The 18,692-nt window shown below is 45.6% G+C and overlaps 1 protein-coding gene across 1 annotated transcript; it reads left to right on the top strand.

Moving 5' to 3' along the window:
- The first annotated feature begins 1,060 nt into the window (after window positions 1-1,060).
- EFHC1 (EF-hand domain containing 1) lies at window positions 1,061-18,471 on the top strand. Its single transcript, XM_063153541.1, has 11 exons — window positions 1,061-1,183; window positions 6,106-6,327; window positions 7,977-8,264; window positions 10,001-10,150; window positions 11,213-11,405; window positions 11,637-11,857; window positions 12,543-12,683; window positions 13,846-14,059; window positions 14,395-14,542; window positions 15,352-15,553; window positions 18,009-18,471. Exons 1-11 carry the CDS (start codon window positions 1,061-1,063, stop codon window positions 18,132-18,134), a joined length of 2,028 nt encoding a protein of 675 aa, XP_063009611.1. The 3' UTR covers window positions 18,135-18,471.
- The last annotated feature ends 221 nt before the right edge of the window (window positions 18,472-18,692 follow it).

An 18,692-nucleotide genomic window follows, 5' to 3' on the forward strand; every position in this document is an offset into this window, starting at 1 on the left:
AATAATTTGGACAATTTGAATTAGGACAATATGAGACAATAGAGACAAAGAGTTACAGTACCTTTTTCTGGGCAGCTTAGGAGAGATGCTCCATCCCTCTTTACTTGTCCTTCCAGCAGGTACCAGGGTGGCTGAAGTCCCCCATGAGGAGCAGGGCCTGCAGAGAGGCAACTGGCCCAGTACAACATCACCCAAGCTGGTTATCCCTTGAATCCTTCCCCTGTAAGCTGTTGGCTCGTCATCCACTCAAAATTCCAGCACTCCAGCTGTTCTCTCACTGCAGGGCAGCTCCCTCTCCTCACCTTTTTGGCTTGTCTGTATCCCTCCATTGTCTGTATCCATCCAAGCCCAAAAAAGGACACAGGTTAACAAAGGATTAACCCTTAAAAACAACAGCCTGTTGCATATTCATACACTTCATACATGATGCATAAATTCCATTCAAACACAGGTTTCTGTCTGGTCATCCTCAGCTTCTTCCTCTGAATCCTAACAGCGCCTTCAAGGCGGGAAGAAGTTCATTTCTTCTGATAAGAGGGCAATAAATTATTTTTCTCTGAAAGATTTAGGTGTCTTGTGGCTGCTATCTTGCTGTAAGTCTTTTCTTTAAAAAAAAGTATCCTACATAAAATAGTTTCTATTTTAACATTTTTATAACCTAAAACTGTATTTAACACACTACTTAAGAGAATTAATACAGCATTACTTTCTAACACAACACAAATAATATTCATTTTAATATTTGCGAAAAGGCAATCATAAAATACGCATTTTTCACAGGGGAAAATCCCAAATAAAACAGGATTAACACTTTTCACGTATTTTTTTCCACGCTGTGGGGCCGCACTCCCCTCACGGGGGTGGGGGGGGCGGTTCGGCCCCTCAGAGCCCTCCCCGTTGCCACGGTAACCGCGCGCCCCGCGGCGCTCAGTGCGCATGCGCATAGAAAGCCAGCGAGAGGCGCGAAGGGCCCCGCGCACGCGCACTGAGCGTGCGGGTGGTTGCCGTGGAGACGCGTCGGGCAGGCCGGGCCCGCAGCGCCGCCGCCGCCGCCGCCGCCATGAGCTCGGGGCCGGAGCCGGGGCCGGGGCCGGGGATGCGGCCGGGTATGGGAACAGGGCCCCCGATCGTGCCCGAGCCGGGGCTGCCCTTCCTCCCCGGCTGCGCCATCAAGGACCCCACGGTGAGCGCGCTTGCCCACTGTACCCCCTTCCCACGGGAGGCCCCCCCGGGGCAAGGTGGGCCGGCCTGGAGGGTGCCCCCTGAGGGGTGACCTCAGAACGGATCCCTCACCCGCTTCAGGTGGTACCTGGTGTTCCCTGGAGACACTCTCTGGGAATCTGGTACTCCCTCCACGGGAGTCTTGAGACCCCTAAACTCAACAGTATTCATGGAAGTGTGGAATGGTTTGGGTTAGAAGACCTTAAAGCTCATCCCATTCCACTCCCTGCCATGGGCAGGGACACCTCCCACTATCCCACATTGTTCTAAGTCCCATCAGGCCTGGCCTTGAGCACTTCCAGGGATGCAGGAGCAGCTACAGCTTCTCTGGGCACCCTGTGCCAGGGACTTGCCATCCTCACAGGGAACAATTCCTTTTCAATATCCCACCCAACCCTGCCCTCTGGCAGTGGGAAGCCACTGCCCCTTGTCCTGTCTCTCCATCCCTTGTCCCAAGTCCCTCTCCAGCTCTCCTAGAGTTCCTTTAGGCACCAAAAGAGGTTCTAAGGTGTCCCTGGATCCTTCTCTTCTCCGTGTGAACACCCCCAGCTCTCCCAGCCTGGCTCCAGCCCTTGGAGCATCTCCATTATTTCCTCTGGACTCCCTCCAACAGGTCCCTGCATTTGTTGTGTTTTGGGCTCCCAAGCTGAATGCAGCACTGCAGGTGGGGTTTCACAAGAGCAGAGTATAGGGGGAGACAGTTTCTTCAGGGAACATGAACCAAGGGAGCCTGCTGTTTCCTCAGATCAGATGTAATTCTCTGCCAGTCCAGGGGCCTGGTACATCCTGTATTCACCAAATATCCCCCAGACAACTTGGTGTCCTTTGAACCCATGTCCTGGGAACCTCAAACTCACCAGAACCTGGACATGACCCTCAGAGTATCCCCAAAGAACCTGGTGCTCTGTGAACTCATTTGATGCTCCCCAGAAGATTTAATATCCACTAAACTCTCCCCCAGGGACTTGGTGTTTCCCAAACACCTGCTGGACTCACTTCTGGGGATCTGAACCCTCTACCCACCTGGTATCTCCTGATCCCACCCACAGCAGACCTGGTACTCCCATAATTCTTCCACTGCTATTGAACATTGCAATCTGTTCCCAAGGGACCAAGTATCCCTGAACTAACCTTCAAGGGGACTTGGTACTTTTAATCTTCTCTCCAAGGAATCCATTGCATCATGTACTCATCTTATAACCCTGAATTTGTCCTGATAGCTTTGGAGAGTGACACACACACCCCTTCTCCCCCTCATTTGTGAGCCTCATTTGAAATTCCAAAAGCTGTTTCCATAACTGCAGAACTCCTGTCTGCAAACTCACCCCTTTGGATATTCAGTTCCCCTGAATCTATCCAATAATTCCTCCACAGTTCATAAAATATGCCATGGGAAATCCCCAAATCACTTTACAGTCCTGAAACCCAATTCCCTCAGGAAAGCTGCTGTTTCTCTGAACCATCTGAGTTTTCCCAAAGCAAAGTCCTCTGAACTGATACTGATACTGTCCTGAACCAAGTTCCTTAAATTCACCTGATACCTCCTCAGCTGATGTACCCAGGAGAACCAGTATTGATCAAACCTTGAGCATTCCTCCACATAAATTAATCCCCCAATCATCCATTATAATTTTTTTTCCTGGACATAATTTATCTATTACATATCTATTTTCCTGGACATAATTTATCATAGGTACACCTTGAAGTCACCAATCTCATTGGCAATCAACACCCTCCTGATACCTCTTCCTCCAAAGCTCTGTTACTTCCAAAACTGCTCTCTTGGTGTTGCTTGGAGAGCTGAATCCTTGACAGTGAACCTGATGAGAGAGCTGGTATCCCACCACAGAACTGGTGTCATCACAGCTTCCAGGACCATCCCAGGAAGTGACACATTCTCAGCTGTTCCCAGGTTCCCTGGAAGAAGCAATCTCATCCCCATCCTCCTCCTCATCCTCTGCATCTGATACCTAAATGAGGAACACTTCTGCTTTTCCCCATCCAATGCAATGGTCCAGGCCCTAAGGACCTGATATCCCCAAATCCTCCCAACATCCTCTTGAAGAAGTGGTTCTACAGAGAAATGATGCTTCCATTTATTTCTCTGATTTACTAAACAATTCCCCCCAAAAAGTCAAAAGGGGGGTTGTTTCATGCCTGGTTTGGGCTCACCAGGAATTTACAGCCTTCCTGGAGAGCATCTTTAACAGAAAACATTCCTGGCTGCATTCAGCTTTTTATATGAAAATTCATTGTCACAAAATCATGGAATGGTTTGAGTTGGAAGGGATCTTAAATGTCATCTTGTTCCAACCCTCTGCCATGGGCAGGGACACCTTCCACAAACCAGATTGCTCCAAGCCCATCCAGCCTGGCCTAAAATCAGTGACAACTGAGTCCTCCAATAGTAAATAAATTGCTCATAACAAATCCAACATTAAAGGTTAGCTCAGAATCATCATCAGATAATAATATTTCCTTGAAATAATTTATATCATCTTGGAAATCTGCAGTTTTCCAGTCCATAAAACTGGCATCACAATATTTGGTTTCCAAGTGAATGCTGACAAGTTCTGCAGAAAACCTCTGTGCTCAAGTGAAGTGTTGTTACTGCTCAGTGCTCACAGGACAGGGAAACAGACACTGGGAGAGGGAATGGTGTTTGTGTGAAGTGTTACAGACTTGGCAAAAAGAAAGACTTAATTCAGTGGAATTTCTTCAGATAAACACTGCCAGCAACTGAGATTAGGAGTTTACATTCTGGGTTTTCCCTTTTAAATTTTCATTAGTCACCTAATCCTGGAAGATGTTATCTGGCATACAGGCTCACTTTGGGAGAGCTTATCCACTCAGGAGCCTTAGGAACCAATGAGGTGCTTTCTGTAGGCAAATGTGGGCTCTTAAAAGCCTGCACACTTCTGACAAACACTGATATTGCTCAAATTAAAGACAAACTTCCTGGTTTTCCTTGAATATTTTTCCCCCACAGCATTCCCTTGGTGTTTATTTAACAGAAGGAAGTGGCAGTTCTGTGGATGTTCTGCTAAAATGTCTTCAGACAAATCTTGTTTTTACCTGTTTTCCTCACTGCTCTCTCCATTGCAAGATCTATAGTAGCAGTTTAAAGGGAAAACAGGGAATTATGTGGCATTCAAGTGGGGCCTTGAAGGTATAAATAAGATTAGAGGCTTAACCATGAGGAGCAAGAGAGGGAGTGCAGTTTGCATGCCTGAGGTTGGACTGACTGCGAGCCTGGGGCTGGAAAAGGAGCTGGAGCTTGTTCTCTCAGCACTAGAAATGCTTACAACTCTGTTTTACTTGGCAAAATCAAGAGATTTTATTATCAGGGACTCATAATTTCCCCTGCTTTCTTTGGAGCTGTAAGTGCTGAAAGCCCAGTGGGACCAGGCAGGTTCCTGCAGTGCAGGTGAGGTGCCATGTGTGCTGGAGTGTGCAGCAAGTGGGACAGTTTGGTGTCACTCCAGTGTGACCCTGCTCTTCAGTGGTGAAGAACAAGAGTGGCTGGCAGAGATCAGGTCCTGTGCACAGCTCTGGTTGAATTCAGCCCTGGGAGAAGGACTTGGAGCTGCTGATGGATCAGAGGCTGGGAGCCAGAAACCCAACCCCCACGATGTGCTGGGGTGATCCCCCTGTGGGAAGCAGGGGATGGGGGTTTCTGCCCCTCTCAGGTGAGACCCCACCTGCAGAGCTGCCTCCAGATCTGGGGTCCTCCGCATAAACAGGACATGGAGCTGCTGGAGCAAATCCAGAGGAGGCCACAGAGATGTTCCAAGGGCTGGAGCCCCTCTGCCCTCAAGCCGGAATGGGAGAGCTGGGGGTGTTCTCCTGGAGAAAGATCCAAGGAGACCTCAGAGCCCCTCTACTCTGGAGCCAGGATAGGAGAACTGGGGGTGCTCACCTGAAGAAGAGAAGGATCCAGGGAGAGCTCAGAGCCCCTTCCAGGACCTAAAGGGTCTTCATGAAAGATGGGACAAACTTTTTAGCAGGGCCTGTAGCAGCAGGACAAGGAATGATGGTTTTAAACTCTAAGAGGCTTAATTGAGATTAGATACAAGGAGGAAGTTTTTTACAAAGAGGGTGGTGAGATATTGGCACGGGTTGCCCAGAGAAACTGTGGCTGTTTCATCACTGCAAGTGTCCAAGTCCAGGTTGGATGGGGCTTGGAGCAACCAGGGATAGTGGAAGGTGTCCCTGCCCAAGGACACCTCCCACTGGATAATCTTTAATGTCCCTTCCAACCCAGGCTGTTCTATCAGTCTACAACTATGTAGAGAGGTGATAAAACAACTAATGTGCAATTGCATAATTGCAGTTCTGTGAGCATGACATGCCTTGATTTAACCCAGCAAAGAAAATCCTGTATTATGCCCAGGGGAGGGTTAAGAAAATAAATAACCATGAAATACAGAGAGGGTGCACAAGAGTGAAGGGAGCACCATAAGGCAGTAACTGAGGTCTCATGGTGCTCTGTACTGCTGACAAATAGGGTAGGGAACAAAGAGCTGGTGAGATAAATGCCAGGGCAGATAAAGTGCTGACACACAGTTCTAGGCACTGACTATGGTGGCAGTCAGGAAATTCAGTGATTTAAGTTCTTCCAGAGCCTGTGGCAATGCAAGAATCTGATTTCACTCTTGTGCTTTGTACATCCACCACTCCCTGTTTTTTTCCACTGTTTTTTTCCCTAAGTACAAAATCTGATTTTAAATAACTGCTGCAGTAGTTTATAATAAAATGCTGGGGATGTGTGTGGGGTGAGACATTCTTGATAATGCACTCTATTACTGGGGGTTTTTTGTGCTTCCAGTAGCTATATCTGCTAAAATCATGCAGTATTTTGATAGCTGGATTTCCTTCCAACAGAAAACATCTTTTCATCGGTGCCAGACAATGGACTTCAAAAATGGATATGCCTTTTTCCGGCTGCCAAGAGAGGGGGTTGGTGGGGAAACACTCTTTGCAAATCAGCTCTCTCAAGATGAATTAGATGATTTATGCACCAAGGGAGCCACACTGACCTATGGGCAAGTCAAGAGGCCTGCACCTTCCCGCTTCACTCCAGCATTCGTGGCTTATGACAAAAAGGTATAAAGAAGCTGATTCCAGGAATATCACTGGCCAAATTCGGAGACATAAACAGTCAGCTCCAGGGTTCACGGGACTGCATGCAGCAGTTTTCAGATGCCAGAGCCCTTAGTCAGAGACAGTTGAATCCCAGACTGAAAGAGGCTTTCTTTGCTCGGGAGGAGGATTATAATACATAAACGATGTAAGACATTCCCTGCAAGTTACACTTGAGCATTTCCAGCAGATGTTGGAAAAGAGGTTTGATTAGCTCTGGAAAGCTCCAGCTTAAAAGTATTGCTCTGTAAGCCACAGCCTGGAGTTCTGTGTTTCCACAGCTATATTGAGGTTGTAACTGAGCTTTAACTGGAAAAGTCAGTCTGCAGTGGGAGCCCTGGCAGCCAGTTTGACTGTGGTCTATCTATTTGTGCTTGTGTTGTCAGCACAGGGTGTCACAACCTGAACTGCTCTATTAGTGCTTCCCATGTTTCATCTTGGTCATCCTATCAGACTGGGTGCTGGCTCTGTGTCTGCTGGAGCAGCCCTGAGCTCCCCTTGGTTTTCAGTGTGCCAATGGCCCAAGCTGCAACCCGCAGCCGTGCATGGAGCAGCTGCTGCAGTGGGAGCTGCGGGGCTCGGGAGCTCAGCACGTGCAGGCTCCACACGCTGCCAGCCCTGCCAGAGCAGTGTGCAGCCAGCCAGCCCTCAGCCTGGCTGTGGCACAGGCTGGGGAACAGATGTGCTCTGTTAATTGCTGAGGCTGTTCCTTCAGAGCAATGTAAATGTTGCTGGGTAATCTGTCAGATCCTTCTCTGCCCCTTCCTTCAAACCACAGGAGCAGCAGGGGCCCCAGTGCTGCTGGGGATGTCACAATCCCTTGTGGGACACTTTGCTGACTGAGAGGAACTTGCTGGCTTTATCATCTCTTAATTATCCAGGCCTCTGGGCTGGTGTAGGCTGGGTATGCAAGGCCTGATTGGCCACCTGCACCTTCTTAAGGGCATTGAATAGTCTTGGAGGGAATATTCCTCCTACTTCTGCCAAGCAGAGACTGGCTGATTAGTTTCCTTGTTTCCCCAGCACAAATCAGTTTTTGCTGTCAGTGCTGAATAAATGGGACTTCAGATCATGGAAAGGGACCTTAAAGATCATCTTGTTCCAGCCTCTCTGCCATGGGTAGGGACACCTTCTGCTATCCCAGGTTGCTCAGAGCCCCTCCAGCCTGGCCTTAAAATGATGAGTCCTTTCAGATTTTAAAATTCTCAGATGTGGTTGAACTCTTTACTAAAATCTGTGGATAACTTCCCTAAATCAGGGCTGTAAAGCTGACAAATAAACAGTTGTGTGTCAGTAAAGTAGATTGCTGTCAGCAGCCAAGCACCTGGCAGTAGGTGAAACAGCAGGTGATCAAGAAGTAGGGAAAAGGCTGTATTTTTATACTTGTCTCAGACACACCGAATTTGCAAAAGACACATCTTAATAAAAGCACTCCTGGTGCCTCTGCTGTCACTCACAGATTAGGCCACAGTTGTCTCTGAAGGCTTTTAGAATCCAATCCAGTAATTTCACACCACCAAAGCAAATTACAAATAAATTATTTGCCTTAATAGACTAATCATGGTGTTCAAATTATTTTTCTCTCTCTCTTTGCTGTGCTGTGCCTCGGGCAGGTTTTGAAGTTCGATGCCTACTTCATGGAGGAAGTTGCTATCTCTGCAGAGGAGAATTACCGGATCCGCCAGGTGTGCATCTACTACTACCTGGAGGATGACAGCATGTGCATCATCGAGCCCAAGGTGAAGAACTCAGGGCTGGTCCAAGGCAAACTCATGAGGCGCCACCGAGTGCCCAAGAACGTGCACGGGGATTATTACCACTGGAAGGATCTGAACGTGGGCATCGACCTCACCATCTACGGCCGGACCTACCGCCTGGTCAACTGCGACTCCTTCACCAAGGTGTGTGCTGGGGAGAGCAGTGACAGAAACACTCCCAGATCCTGGGAATGCAGGGGTTTCATCACCTCTTAGAGTCCAGCAGTTTGCAGCTGTAGCTTTTGTCATATGGGTGCTCGCAGTCTTTCATTTTGCTTTTTGTGTAGCTTTTGTCATTTGGGTGCTCGCAGTCTTTCATTTTGCTTTTTGTGGAGATTTCTTTTTTCAGGCCAAAGGGGACTTCAGGGTATGACATCTGCTGAGGGCAAGTAAGGTGCTCAGGATTTTTGCCCCAGGACTGCTGGGAGTCCATCTTTTGTCCTCAGGACTTCTCTTTACAATACAAATTCTAAGTACCTGTCTGGGCAGTTTAACTGCTTGGAGTCCACGTGAAACATTGTGCATACATGAGAGGGAAATTAGTGATCGTGACTCTTTTCTGATTTAATATTAACAGTGGAAAGGAATACAGGCAGTAACTCTGCACACATTCACAGCCAATTCATGATCCATGGGTTGAGAATCATGGTATGAACTGACCTTTCTAAGAAAGCTTACTCATTGCCTGTTTTTCTATTTCTGGCTGTTTCTGTACCAGTAAATGAGATAATAATGATCCAACAACAAGAAATAAAAATTACCAGTATGCTGGTATCCTGCTAGATTGTCCCCAGTAAAATCTCAGCCCTGGTCAGCTACTATTCTTCCAGGCCAGGAGTTAGACTGCTCCAGGGGCCATTCCCAATTGGTGAGTTACATGCAGTCAACCTGTCCTGGAGGCTGGAAGAGTTTAGATCCAGGCTTTTCCTTGTCAGTTGGCCTCAGTGGCCAGGAATGTTCCCAACATGTGTAATATATTGGTATAAATGTGGCTGTGGGGCCAGCTCTGCTGGAACTGGTGACTGTTCAAGTCAGTCCACACCAAATAAAGAGCTGGTCCTCATTAAATATTGATGGAAAACATGGAATGAGCTACATGGGTCTCCATCTCAAGGCCAATAGTGTATGTGTCATTTACTGACATCTTCCAGACCAGGAAATAGTGAGTCTGAAAGTGAACTTGCCTTGTGAGTCTCCAGGGAGATCTCATATTCCTGTGGGAGATGTTTGCATAGGTGCTTCCTGGGCTGAATGTTTTCATGGACCACTTCCCAAAGTGGGAAAAGTCCCTTGACTTCAGAGATTGTTTTGGGTGACTGATGGAAGTCCACAAGTAACACCCTGGATTTTGTTCATGGTCCAAGGTAAGAAAAAATGCCTTTATAAGCAAGCACATTGCACTCTCTCTGTGGGAAAAGTACTGCTGAAAGATGGAATGAAGCTGCCACTGACACATCTCCTCATGCCTGAAGGGTCTTGATGTGCCTAGTGTGGGTCACACTAGCTTCTTCTAACTATCTGACACAGCCCTAAATTATTACAAACTCAGGCTGACTACATCTGTGTTTATAAAGCAATTTAATCTTTTCCATTTAAAAGAGACCAACTGACAGCTATCTTCCATTTAAAGCCCTAAGGCCAAGGAAAACTGTGCTCAAGTGAAATCTGAGTTAGGATGTTCAGGACAGAACTACTCTGATTAATTAAAGGGTAAGCAAAGATAAAAAGCAGCTTAAACAAATGTATTTGTCATCTGTTGTATTTTGCTGTTGCTGTAGAATTTTCTGTGAGGAGTGAACTTGCAGAATTCTGACCTCACTCTAGTCACCTCTTACCTTCAGAACTCCTGGCAGCACTAACACCTCAGATGACCTTCCTAGGTGTTCCTGGAGAGCCAGGGGATTGTAGTGAACCCTCCAGAGGAGCTGGTTTCGGATCCTTACACGGAGCAGCGTCAGATGCCTGTGCAAAAACGCATCATGCCCACAAGTCCCGACCCCTTCAGGCAGTTCCTGGCCTATGATACAAAGGTGAGAGAGCTGGGGATTGCCCTAATTAGTGTATAATTACCCACACCACACTGGTGAGGGACCTCCAGTCCTGGTTCTGGGTCTGAAGGTCTGGGCCCTTCACTTTAGGAAAGACATTGAGAATCTGGAGTATCCAGGGAAGGGGCTGCAGCACCAGGAGTGGCTGAGGGAGCTGGGAAAGGGGCTCAGCCTGGAGAAGAGGAGGCTCAGGGGGGACCTCCAGGCTCTGCACAACTCCCTGACAGGAGGGGACAGTCAGGTGAGGGTCAGTATCTTCTCCCAGGCAACCAGAGAGAGAACTGGAAATGGCCTCAAGTTGTGCAAGGGGAGGTTTGGGTTGAATTAGGAAGAATTTCTTCACAGAAAGGGTGATTAGACATTGAAACAGGCTGCCCAGGGAGGTGGTGGAATCCACATCCCTGGAAGTGTCCAAGGAATGACTGAAAATGTCACTCAGTGCTCTGGGAAGGATGACAGGGTGGTGGTCAGTCAGAGGTTGGGCTCAATGATCTTCCAACCTAGAAGATTCTGTTATTACAGTGAATATGTGCTATTGAAACCCAGGTCTTGTGAGAGTCTGCAACCTCACTTATTCTAAATTGTCTCAGTCTGCTGAACAGACTCCAGATTTGCTCCTTTCTTGGCTTTAGTGAGAAACAAAACCTTTTATGTTTTTTTCTGGGCTTTGTGCCTTGTAAACAGCTCCTCTTTGGATTGCAGAGCCTGTGCTCAATATCATCCATTACTCTCTTGCTTTCTGTTGGGATGAGATAAGCCACCTGCCTCTGGAATTTAGCAATCAGATGCAGTTCTATTAGGAATGGTCTTGCTGCATCCACTCCTCTGCTCCCCCAAAATATTGATGCCAGCTGTCAGAGCAGACAATTTAAGACAAACACAAATGCCCCTTGCTCTGATTAAATTCTCCCTGTGTCTCTCTACTCTCTTCAGGAGGTGAACCTTGGGGAATTCTTGAGCATCTCAGTGTGATGAGTTTGATTTCTGCAGCACCAAAAGATGATTCTGATCTATGTTTGTCTGCTTTCTTTTCCTCCACCCCAGGTGCTTCGCTTCTATGCCATATGGGATGACACCAACTGTGCCTTTGGTGATCACCATCCCTGCATCATCCATTACTTCTTGGCAGATGACACAGTGGAGGTTCGGGAAGTGCACAAGAGAAATGATGGGAGAGACCCATTCCCAGTACTGATGAGACGCCAGCGCTTGCCCAAAATCTTTGTGGACAAGAACAGTAAGTTTAGATTGTCACACCCATCTGTGCTCCAGTGTCATTATTTCTTGGTCAAAAAAAAGTTCTTCAAATGGTCACTAAATTCTTTATCTTTTGGGAAACAGTGGCAGGACAGCAGTGCCAGCATCTCCCTGTAGCTATTTATACACCTTGCTTTTATATCCATTTTCACTAGGAAACGTTAGCATCTCCCTGATTGATTTATTTTTCCTTCTGCTTCCTTGTCCTTAGAGAACTTCCCAAGCTGTGTGCTGGAGATCACTGACCATGAGGTACAAGAGTGGTTCTCACCCAAAGATTTTGCTATTGGCAAAACTGTCACCCTCCTTGGACGCACCTTCTTCATCTATGATTGTGACAAGTTCACCCAGGACTTCTATCGTGAAAAATATGGCATCACAGACTTCCAGCCAGTGGATGTAAATAAGAAACCACTTGAAAAGGTTCCACAGGTACTGCAATTTCTCAAAAGAAGGGAGGAAAGGAAGCAGTTGGTGTAAGCTCTTATAGTAAAGTAGAGGTTCAGCTTAGTAAGTACCTGTAGAAAACATGTTCAGCTTAAAGAAAAAAATCAATTTGAAAAAGACAAGCAAGAATGGTCATAATGAATATAAAAATGAAGGTCTGGCTGCACTCATACCACTGAACTCTCCCTCACTCTTCAGAACAGTGTTGCCAAGTCCAAACTGCCTACTGAGGATGGTCACAGCCCTTGTTACCTCCCAAACTGAGCTCAGAAATTGTTTGGAGTTGTGGCTTAGACCACAGGCATGATGGGGATTAGGTTACCAGTGTAACCATTTGATGGCTGAGTTCCTGTGCATGGGAAGGATTAAGTGGTACTAGATGATTTTAAGGTCCTTTTCAACCCAAACCATTCTATGGTTCTTTAATATATACATCTTAAATTGGCTGTGGCTTTCTGAGTTTCAGATTTGCTTAATCCTTTTATATTTTCATTAAATACAACACATGGCCAGGCTGGTATCAACCATCTCTACTGGGTAGAATGTCACAGCTCTTCCTACCTGGTGGCAGAATATTCCCTTCCAAATCTGATGGGCTTTGCTAAGTCTTATAAACTTTGTCTTGTTCTTAGTTGCAGCTGTTTATGATTGATATCTCCTCTGCATGCAGGTAATTCCTCCCTACAATGGTTTTGGCATCCCTGAAGACTCTCTCCAGAACTGCCTTAGTCTGTTTCCAAAGCCTCCACGGAAAGATGTCATTAAGATGCTGGAGAATAATCTCAAGGTCCTGCGGTACCAGGTGGCCCTGGTAAGTGTTTTCCTTGGTGGAATAGTGCCAGGAGGATGGGAGGAGCAGCCTGCCCAGACAAGGCTGTTGGCAAACTCTCCTTTGTGCCAGTGGGAAAAGAGAGCTCTCCAAGCCAACAGGAGTGTCCCTGAGGGGATGCCATGGGGTTATTGTGTGCTTGCTGTGACAATTGACAGCTCAAAAAACTAGAAAAAAAAAAAATAAGGCCAAAAAGTACAAACCAAACCTGCTACAAACCCACAGCCATTTATGGAAAAACTCCCTCTGCCAGTGCTGCATGACAGATGGCCCTGGCTGAAGCAGCCTGCACTGGGCACTGTGCCTCTGCCTGCCTGCCACCACTGCCACCAGCCAGTTCTTGATGTCTCTGCTGCTGGCCCAGCCCCTGTCCTTCTCCAGGCTAGTCCTGGATGCAGCAGCCAGCAAGGAGCTGTCCTAGCAGAGCAGCCAATGCTGTGTAGAAGCTGGAAAATCCATGAGAATGGTGTTTTCCACCCACTACAGCACCCAGGCCCTGGCCTTTGTGCCAGCTTTGCAGCTGGTTTATGCAAGGAGCCTCTGGCACATCCAACAGCAGCGATGGCATTTCCTGTGCTGCCTTGTGCCTGCCCTCTCCAAACACTCTGGTTTCTTTTCCCTATTGTGCAGGAGTTCCCTAAAGGTCACAGCTGAGGAGTTAAGATCCACTTAGCTTTAAGCTAAGCAAGCAAATCCACTGGTGTGTCAGGGGAGTGACTTCCTGTGACTAAGGGCTGAAACAGCACCAGCCTCTCTCAGGCACTCAGCATAATGAAAAAATGTAATTTAAAACTGAATTTTACAGCCTCTCTGGGATGAATCATTCCATATAGGATAGAGAAAGGATTTCTCTCGGATTACTCAGGCTGTGGAAACACTGAATATATTTGGTAACTTCAACCCAGATTCTGCTTCAGTGGCTTGAGTAAAGCAAGTAACCTTTGAAATTCAGATCCTGAGTGCTGTCTAGTGCTTTGTTATGCTATGTCAGCACAAGTGCTTTGTTTAGTCAGCTGTGAAAAAAGTTCTGAGTGCTTATGAGTGAGTTACTAGGTACTCCTAAGCACCCCAGGCAAGGAAAACCTGGTTCAAATGTTCAGACCTGTTCAAATGCTGTGTTCCAAACCTGCTACCTTTCCTGTAGGAATCACCAGTGCCTGAGGACAAAAATCGTCGTTTCATCCTCTCTTATTTCCTTGCCGATGACACAATCAGCATCTATGAACCCCCAGTCAGAAACTCTGGCATCACTGGGGGCAAATACTTAAGAAGGACCAAAGTTACCAAGCCAGGATCTACTCCAGAGAATCCCATATACTATGAGGCCTCTGACTTCACCATTGGTTCTACAATTGAAGGTAAAATCCAGCCTGGATTTATAATACTCTGCTTTGAAATTTCATTTACTGCATATCTCTTCTTTCACTTGAAAGATCTGCTGCTTCTGGGTCTCCTCACATTTGAGTTTCCAGATTAGCAGCTGGTGTACATTGATATAACTTTGTTACTGTCAATGTTTGAACCTTTCAATCAGTGAAATTATTCTTGCTTCAAGAAGTGAAACAAGTAGCAGAGCTGGCTCAAAGCTGAGCCCAGCCACAGGAGAGGAATCTTGCTCCCTCCTGGATGATGAAATTACTTTAACCCATGCTAAACCACAAGTAACACTACTTCTTTAATGTTCCTCCCCTAGTGTTTGGCCACAGGTTTATTATCACTGATGCTGATGAATATGTGCTTAATTATTTGGAGAGAAATGCACAGAGTTTCCCTGCAGCCACAGTGCAATCCATAAGGGATCATTTCCTCCCACGGAAGATGGTGGTGGAGACTACCAGCAGGTAGGCTACAAAGAATGGGGTTGTGGGGCTAAATAAGGCTGAGGGCATTCTCAGCAGCCTCCCTGGGCCCCAGTCTCCTCCTCTGCTGGTGGTTCTGATGCTCCAAGGGGCTGTTTGGGCACATCCAGAGGGTGTGAGGTGTGTACAGTAAAATGCTGTGGCTGCTGCCAGCCCCAAAACCTCCTGGGACAGCTCTGGCTCAGCAGCACAGACAGAGAAGTGGTCACAGCACCAAGGCTGAGTTCAAGAAGTGTTTGGACTTCCAGCCAAAATCATGGAAGCACAAAATGGCTTGGGTTGGAAGGACCTTAAAGATCAGCTCAGTCCAACCCCTGCCATGGCAGGGACATCTTCCACTATCCCAGTGTTGCTCCAAGCAACACTTCAACACTTTAAGTTTGTGAGGGGACATCATTTTCAGATGGTGGACACATATTTTCCAAAAAAAGCATCACTTCACTGTAACAGATGTTGCCAACTTGAGCTGTTTGATGGTTGAAGGCTCTGCAGGTGGTGGGGAGAGGCTTTTTTAGGGCATTTATTCCTTCTTTGCTTATCAGCCCATCCAAGCCTAGACCACATCCTCCTTTTAGCTGTCTGGACCCAGTTTTTGTGACCCAGTAATACTCTGTTATCTCAGAACATGGTTTGGAGGCAGTTATATCATGGCTCTGGTTGAAACTCAAGTTTCCCACAGTTTCTGACACTGTGGAGCACGCAGGGAAATGCTCTGTTTTTTACTCAAATGTCACAGTAAGGCTGCCAAAATGAGTTTTTACATGAAATCCTATTATTCTTTTCTTCTGCAGTGGCTTCCCCAAAAAGGAGCTGGATGATTTAATTGTGGAAGTTCAGAAAGAACTGAAACTCCAAGAGCCTTTTGACACCAGGCAGTTTCATGAGGCATTTTATCATTGTGACACAGAGGGCTCTGGCTTCCTGGATAAAACAAGATTTTTAACTCTTTGTGACAGGTTCAACGTGCCAACCAGCACCATTCTTCTTAAAAAGGTCAGATGGAAGGGGTGCTGTGCATGTGGAATTCCCCTTCTATGCTTCTTCCAAAAGATCTCTTCTAAAAACCAACCCTAACCAGCTGCTCTAGCCTTCAAAGGGGAACAAATTCAAGAAAAAGGCAAGAGAGTCCCAGTTTAAAAAAACTCCTGAGCTGTTGGACTGAGCATGTGTGTTAGAGGAGATAATAATTGCTGTCCTCTAAGGAAAAGGGAAAAAATGTTATCCAGGTTGCCCCCCATGTTTGGCTGCACTGTAATGTGTGAAAATTCCAGTTGGTTCAGGTCTTGGATGAGTAAAGGATCATGATAGAGATCAGGAATCATGACAGGGATCAGGGACAGGCTCCTGCAGAGCTTGGAGTGTCTGTGATGGCTTAAGCACAGCTGGGATTGAGTAGACACTGAGGTGTTCAAGGAATGTGCCTTAGGAAAGCTTAGAGACATTCTGGATTCAACAGCAACTGAACTGAAGGTCTAAGAACTAAGTACTTTCCAAAACAATATTAATAACTATAATATACTTTATTAATATGTATTAATAAAGTATATAATATATAATAAATATATAATATAATATAGAATTATAATATAATGTATAATAATATAATGATGAGTTGTTATTATCATTATTTTTGTTATTAAATGTATTTTATAATTATAATTGTTATTAATTCATAATTATAGTTATTAAAATGGCAATAAATAATAATATTATAATAATATATTACAATATATAATATATAATAATATAATACAATAATTTTAATATAATGATATTAATAATAATTCATCATTATATTATATATGTAATACATAATGTATAGTAAATATATAATGTATAATATAGCAACGAATTATTATTATTATTATTATTATTATTATTATTATTATTATTATTATTATTATTATTATTATTGTTATTATTATTGTTATTATTATTATTAACAACAACAACAACAACAACAACAACAACAACACCCTGGTTAACACTTGCTGGGCACTATGAGCAACAAGCAGCACATGGAGATCACAGTCTTTGCACAGTCTGCAAAGCAATAAAATGTGAGGGAAACTGAGGGAAAATTCCTGCAGTGAGGATGGAAGAGGAATCTGACTGGCAAGGATGTTTCCTCAGCATCATGTGATAGGCAGTAGATTAGTGGCCAAAAAAGGGGGATCAGACTTTAGAGAAATCTGGAAACCAGAGGGAGTTATTTCTCCTGCTAAAATAAAAACTTTTCTAAAGCAGTCCACTGTGAGCATCACAGGCATGGTTAGAAAGGTGCACGGGCAGGGGATTTGTGTCTCTGAATGTAGGATGAATAAAGGCCCTGACAAACACCCAGGGCTTTGCTGTATCAGAGTTCCTCAGAGCTCACTCTGCCCTGAGGAGTTTACAGTGGGGTGAAAATCCCTGCTCCACTCTGAGAGTGGGAGAGAACATTCTCAAAATTATGTGGAGAACCTGTGACAATTGAAGCTAAACTCCCATGTTTGAGCCCCACTCTAGGACCTATGCACTAAAAACATCCATCTCCTCCCCTGAAATCTTAATCCCAGTGTTCCCAGAGCCCAGGGCAGTGTGGCAGGGCTATAAATTAAACATAGACAGAGTTCAGTGCCTGGAGAGGAGAACAGCTGTCAGTCACAGAAGCAAAGCCCAGAGAATCTGTCTCCAGGCGACAAGGGAAGAGGAATCCTTTCAAGGAATTGTGATATTAGACCTTTTCCATCTTGCTGGGTGTCAGAAGGAGATTACTTATGCAATTAAAGAAACAAAAGCCTTCTTTCTTCCCCTGGAGCACACAAAGGCTGTGGCTCTGTAACACAATGCAGGGTCAGGCACGGACACCAGAGCTGGCTCATTAGTGGGGCTGTCACCAAGCTCAGTTATCTGTGTCTCCCCTTTATGCCATGTGCACACACCAAAGTGACACCAGGGAACAGTGACTGTTCACATACACTGCCTTCACCCCACTTTTGGCAGGGATTTCTGCAAGATTTCCTGTGGCCCATCTCAGTCTGTGGCTATGCTTTGTATTTTTGTGGCTTTCTTTCCACTCTGGTGAGGCCCAGAAGGAAATCAGGATTAAACTCCAACACTTTAACTTTTTCTCCTTGCATAGATTAGTGTCATCTATAGGCATTCAAAGTTGGACTTGAACTTTTAGATCATCAAGTCCAACCTTTAGATCAGCAAGTTCAATCCTTAAATGGTTAGACTTGATGATCTAAAGGTTGGGCTCAATGATCTTGTAGGTCTTTTCAATCCTCAATGGTTCTATGATTCCAAGTTTACCTGTGATTCAGGATTACTAGGATGGGGAAATCCACATGGGGGAATGACATCTCCTGCTCAAGAACTCTGGGCAGTTTCCCTTAAAAACAACCCCAATTTTGCAGCTTTTTCCAACTCTTTATGGTGTTTGCTGTGTGTTTTGTCCCCACAGCTGATTGACTACTGTTCCTGTGATGAAGACAAGGTAAACTACCGTGACTTCCTTCGAGCCTTCCCTAGTGATCTCTTCCCAGAAGCCGAAGGACAGGGTCAGCAGTTGGATTCTCAGCTGACTTGAATATATTGTACTTCAAAAAGGATGTTCTGGTTTTCCCCCTTGCTTCACTCTCCACCTCCCCCTTTTACAGACCCAGCTGATTCCACCTTCATGTTAACTTTTTTTCCTTCCTAACCTCTCCCTGTCCTTTTAGCTACTCCTAAACTCAAACCCCACAACTGCTGGATGTTGAAATGAAACTTATAGGAGAGAAAAAAATAATTCTGAGAACCAAAGTCAGGTTCTGTTGTTTCCTCAACCTTTTAGTGCAGTACTTTAGAGAGCTAAAGCTCTCTGAAACCTGGAGTGAAAACCCCTCCAGGTTTCTTTCAAATGGACCTTTTACCTCCAAGTAGTGAAGACTGCCAGTTTGTTATTAAAATTGCAATAAAACTGCAGTTGCTATAAACGTGTCCAAAAGTCTGTTTTAAATAGAATGGCTGGAATAGCTAAGGGTTAAAATAAAAGTGACGGGGGAAACTCACTAATTGTCATTCTGGGTCTACTCAAAGTAGGGTAGTGATGGTGAGTTTAGTTATCTGGAGGTAACAAGGGTATGGACACAAATCTGCTGACAGC

This window comes from Melospiza melodia, chromosome 3 (genome assembly GCF_035770615.1).
Source record: "Melospiza melodia melodia isolate bMelMel2 chromosome 3, bMelMel2.pri, whole genome shotgun sequence".
In the NCBI taxonomy this organism is placed as follows: domain Eukaryota; kingdom Metazoa; phylum Chordata; class Aves; order Passeriformes; family Passerellidae; genus Melospiza; species Melospiza melodia.

What these genes read in the sequence shown, in the direction of transcription:
- EFHC1 (XM_063153541.1), top strand. Translation starts at nt 1,061, where the DNA reads ATGAGCTCGGGGCCGGAGCCGGGGCCGGGGCCGGGGATGCGGCCGGGT. An exon ending in TCGTGGCTTATGACAAAAAG is followed by an intron (nt 6,328 to 7,976) that starts GTATAAAGAAGC and finishes TGCCTCGGGCAG; the next exon opens with GTTTTGAAGTTCGATGCCTA. An exon ending in GCACCATTCTTCTTAAAAAG is followed by an intron (nt 15,554 to 18,008) that starts GTCAGATGGAAG and finishes TTGTCCCCACAG; the next exon opens with CTGATTGACTACTGTTCCTG.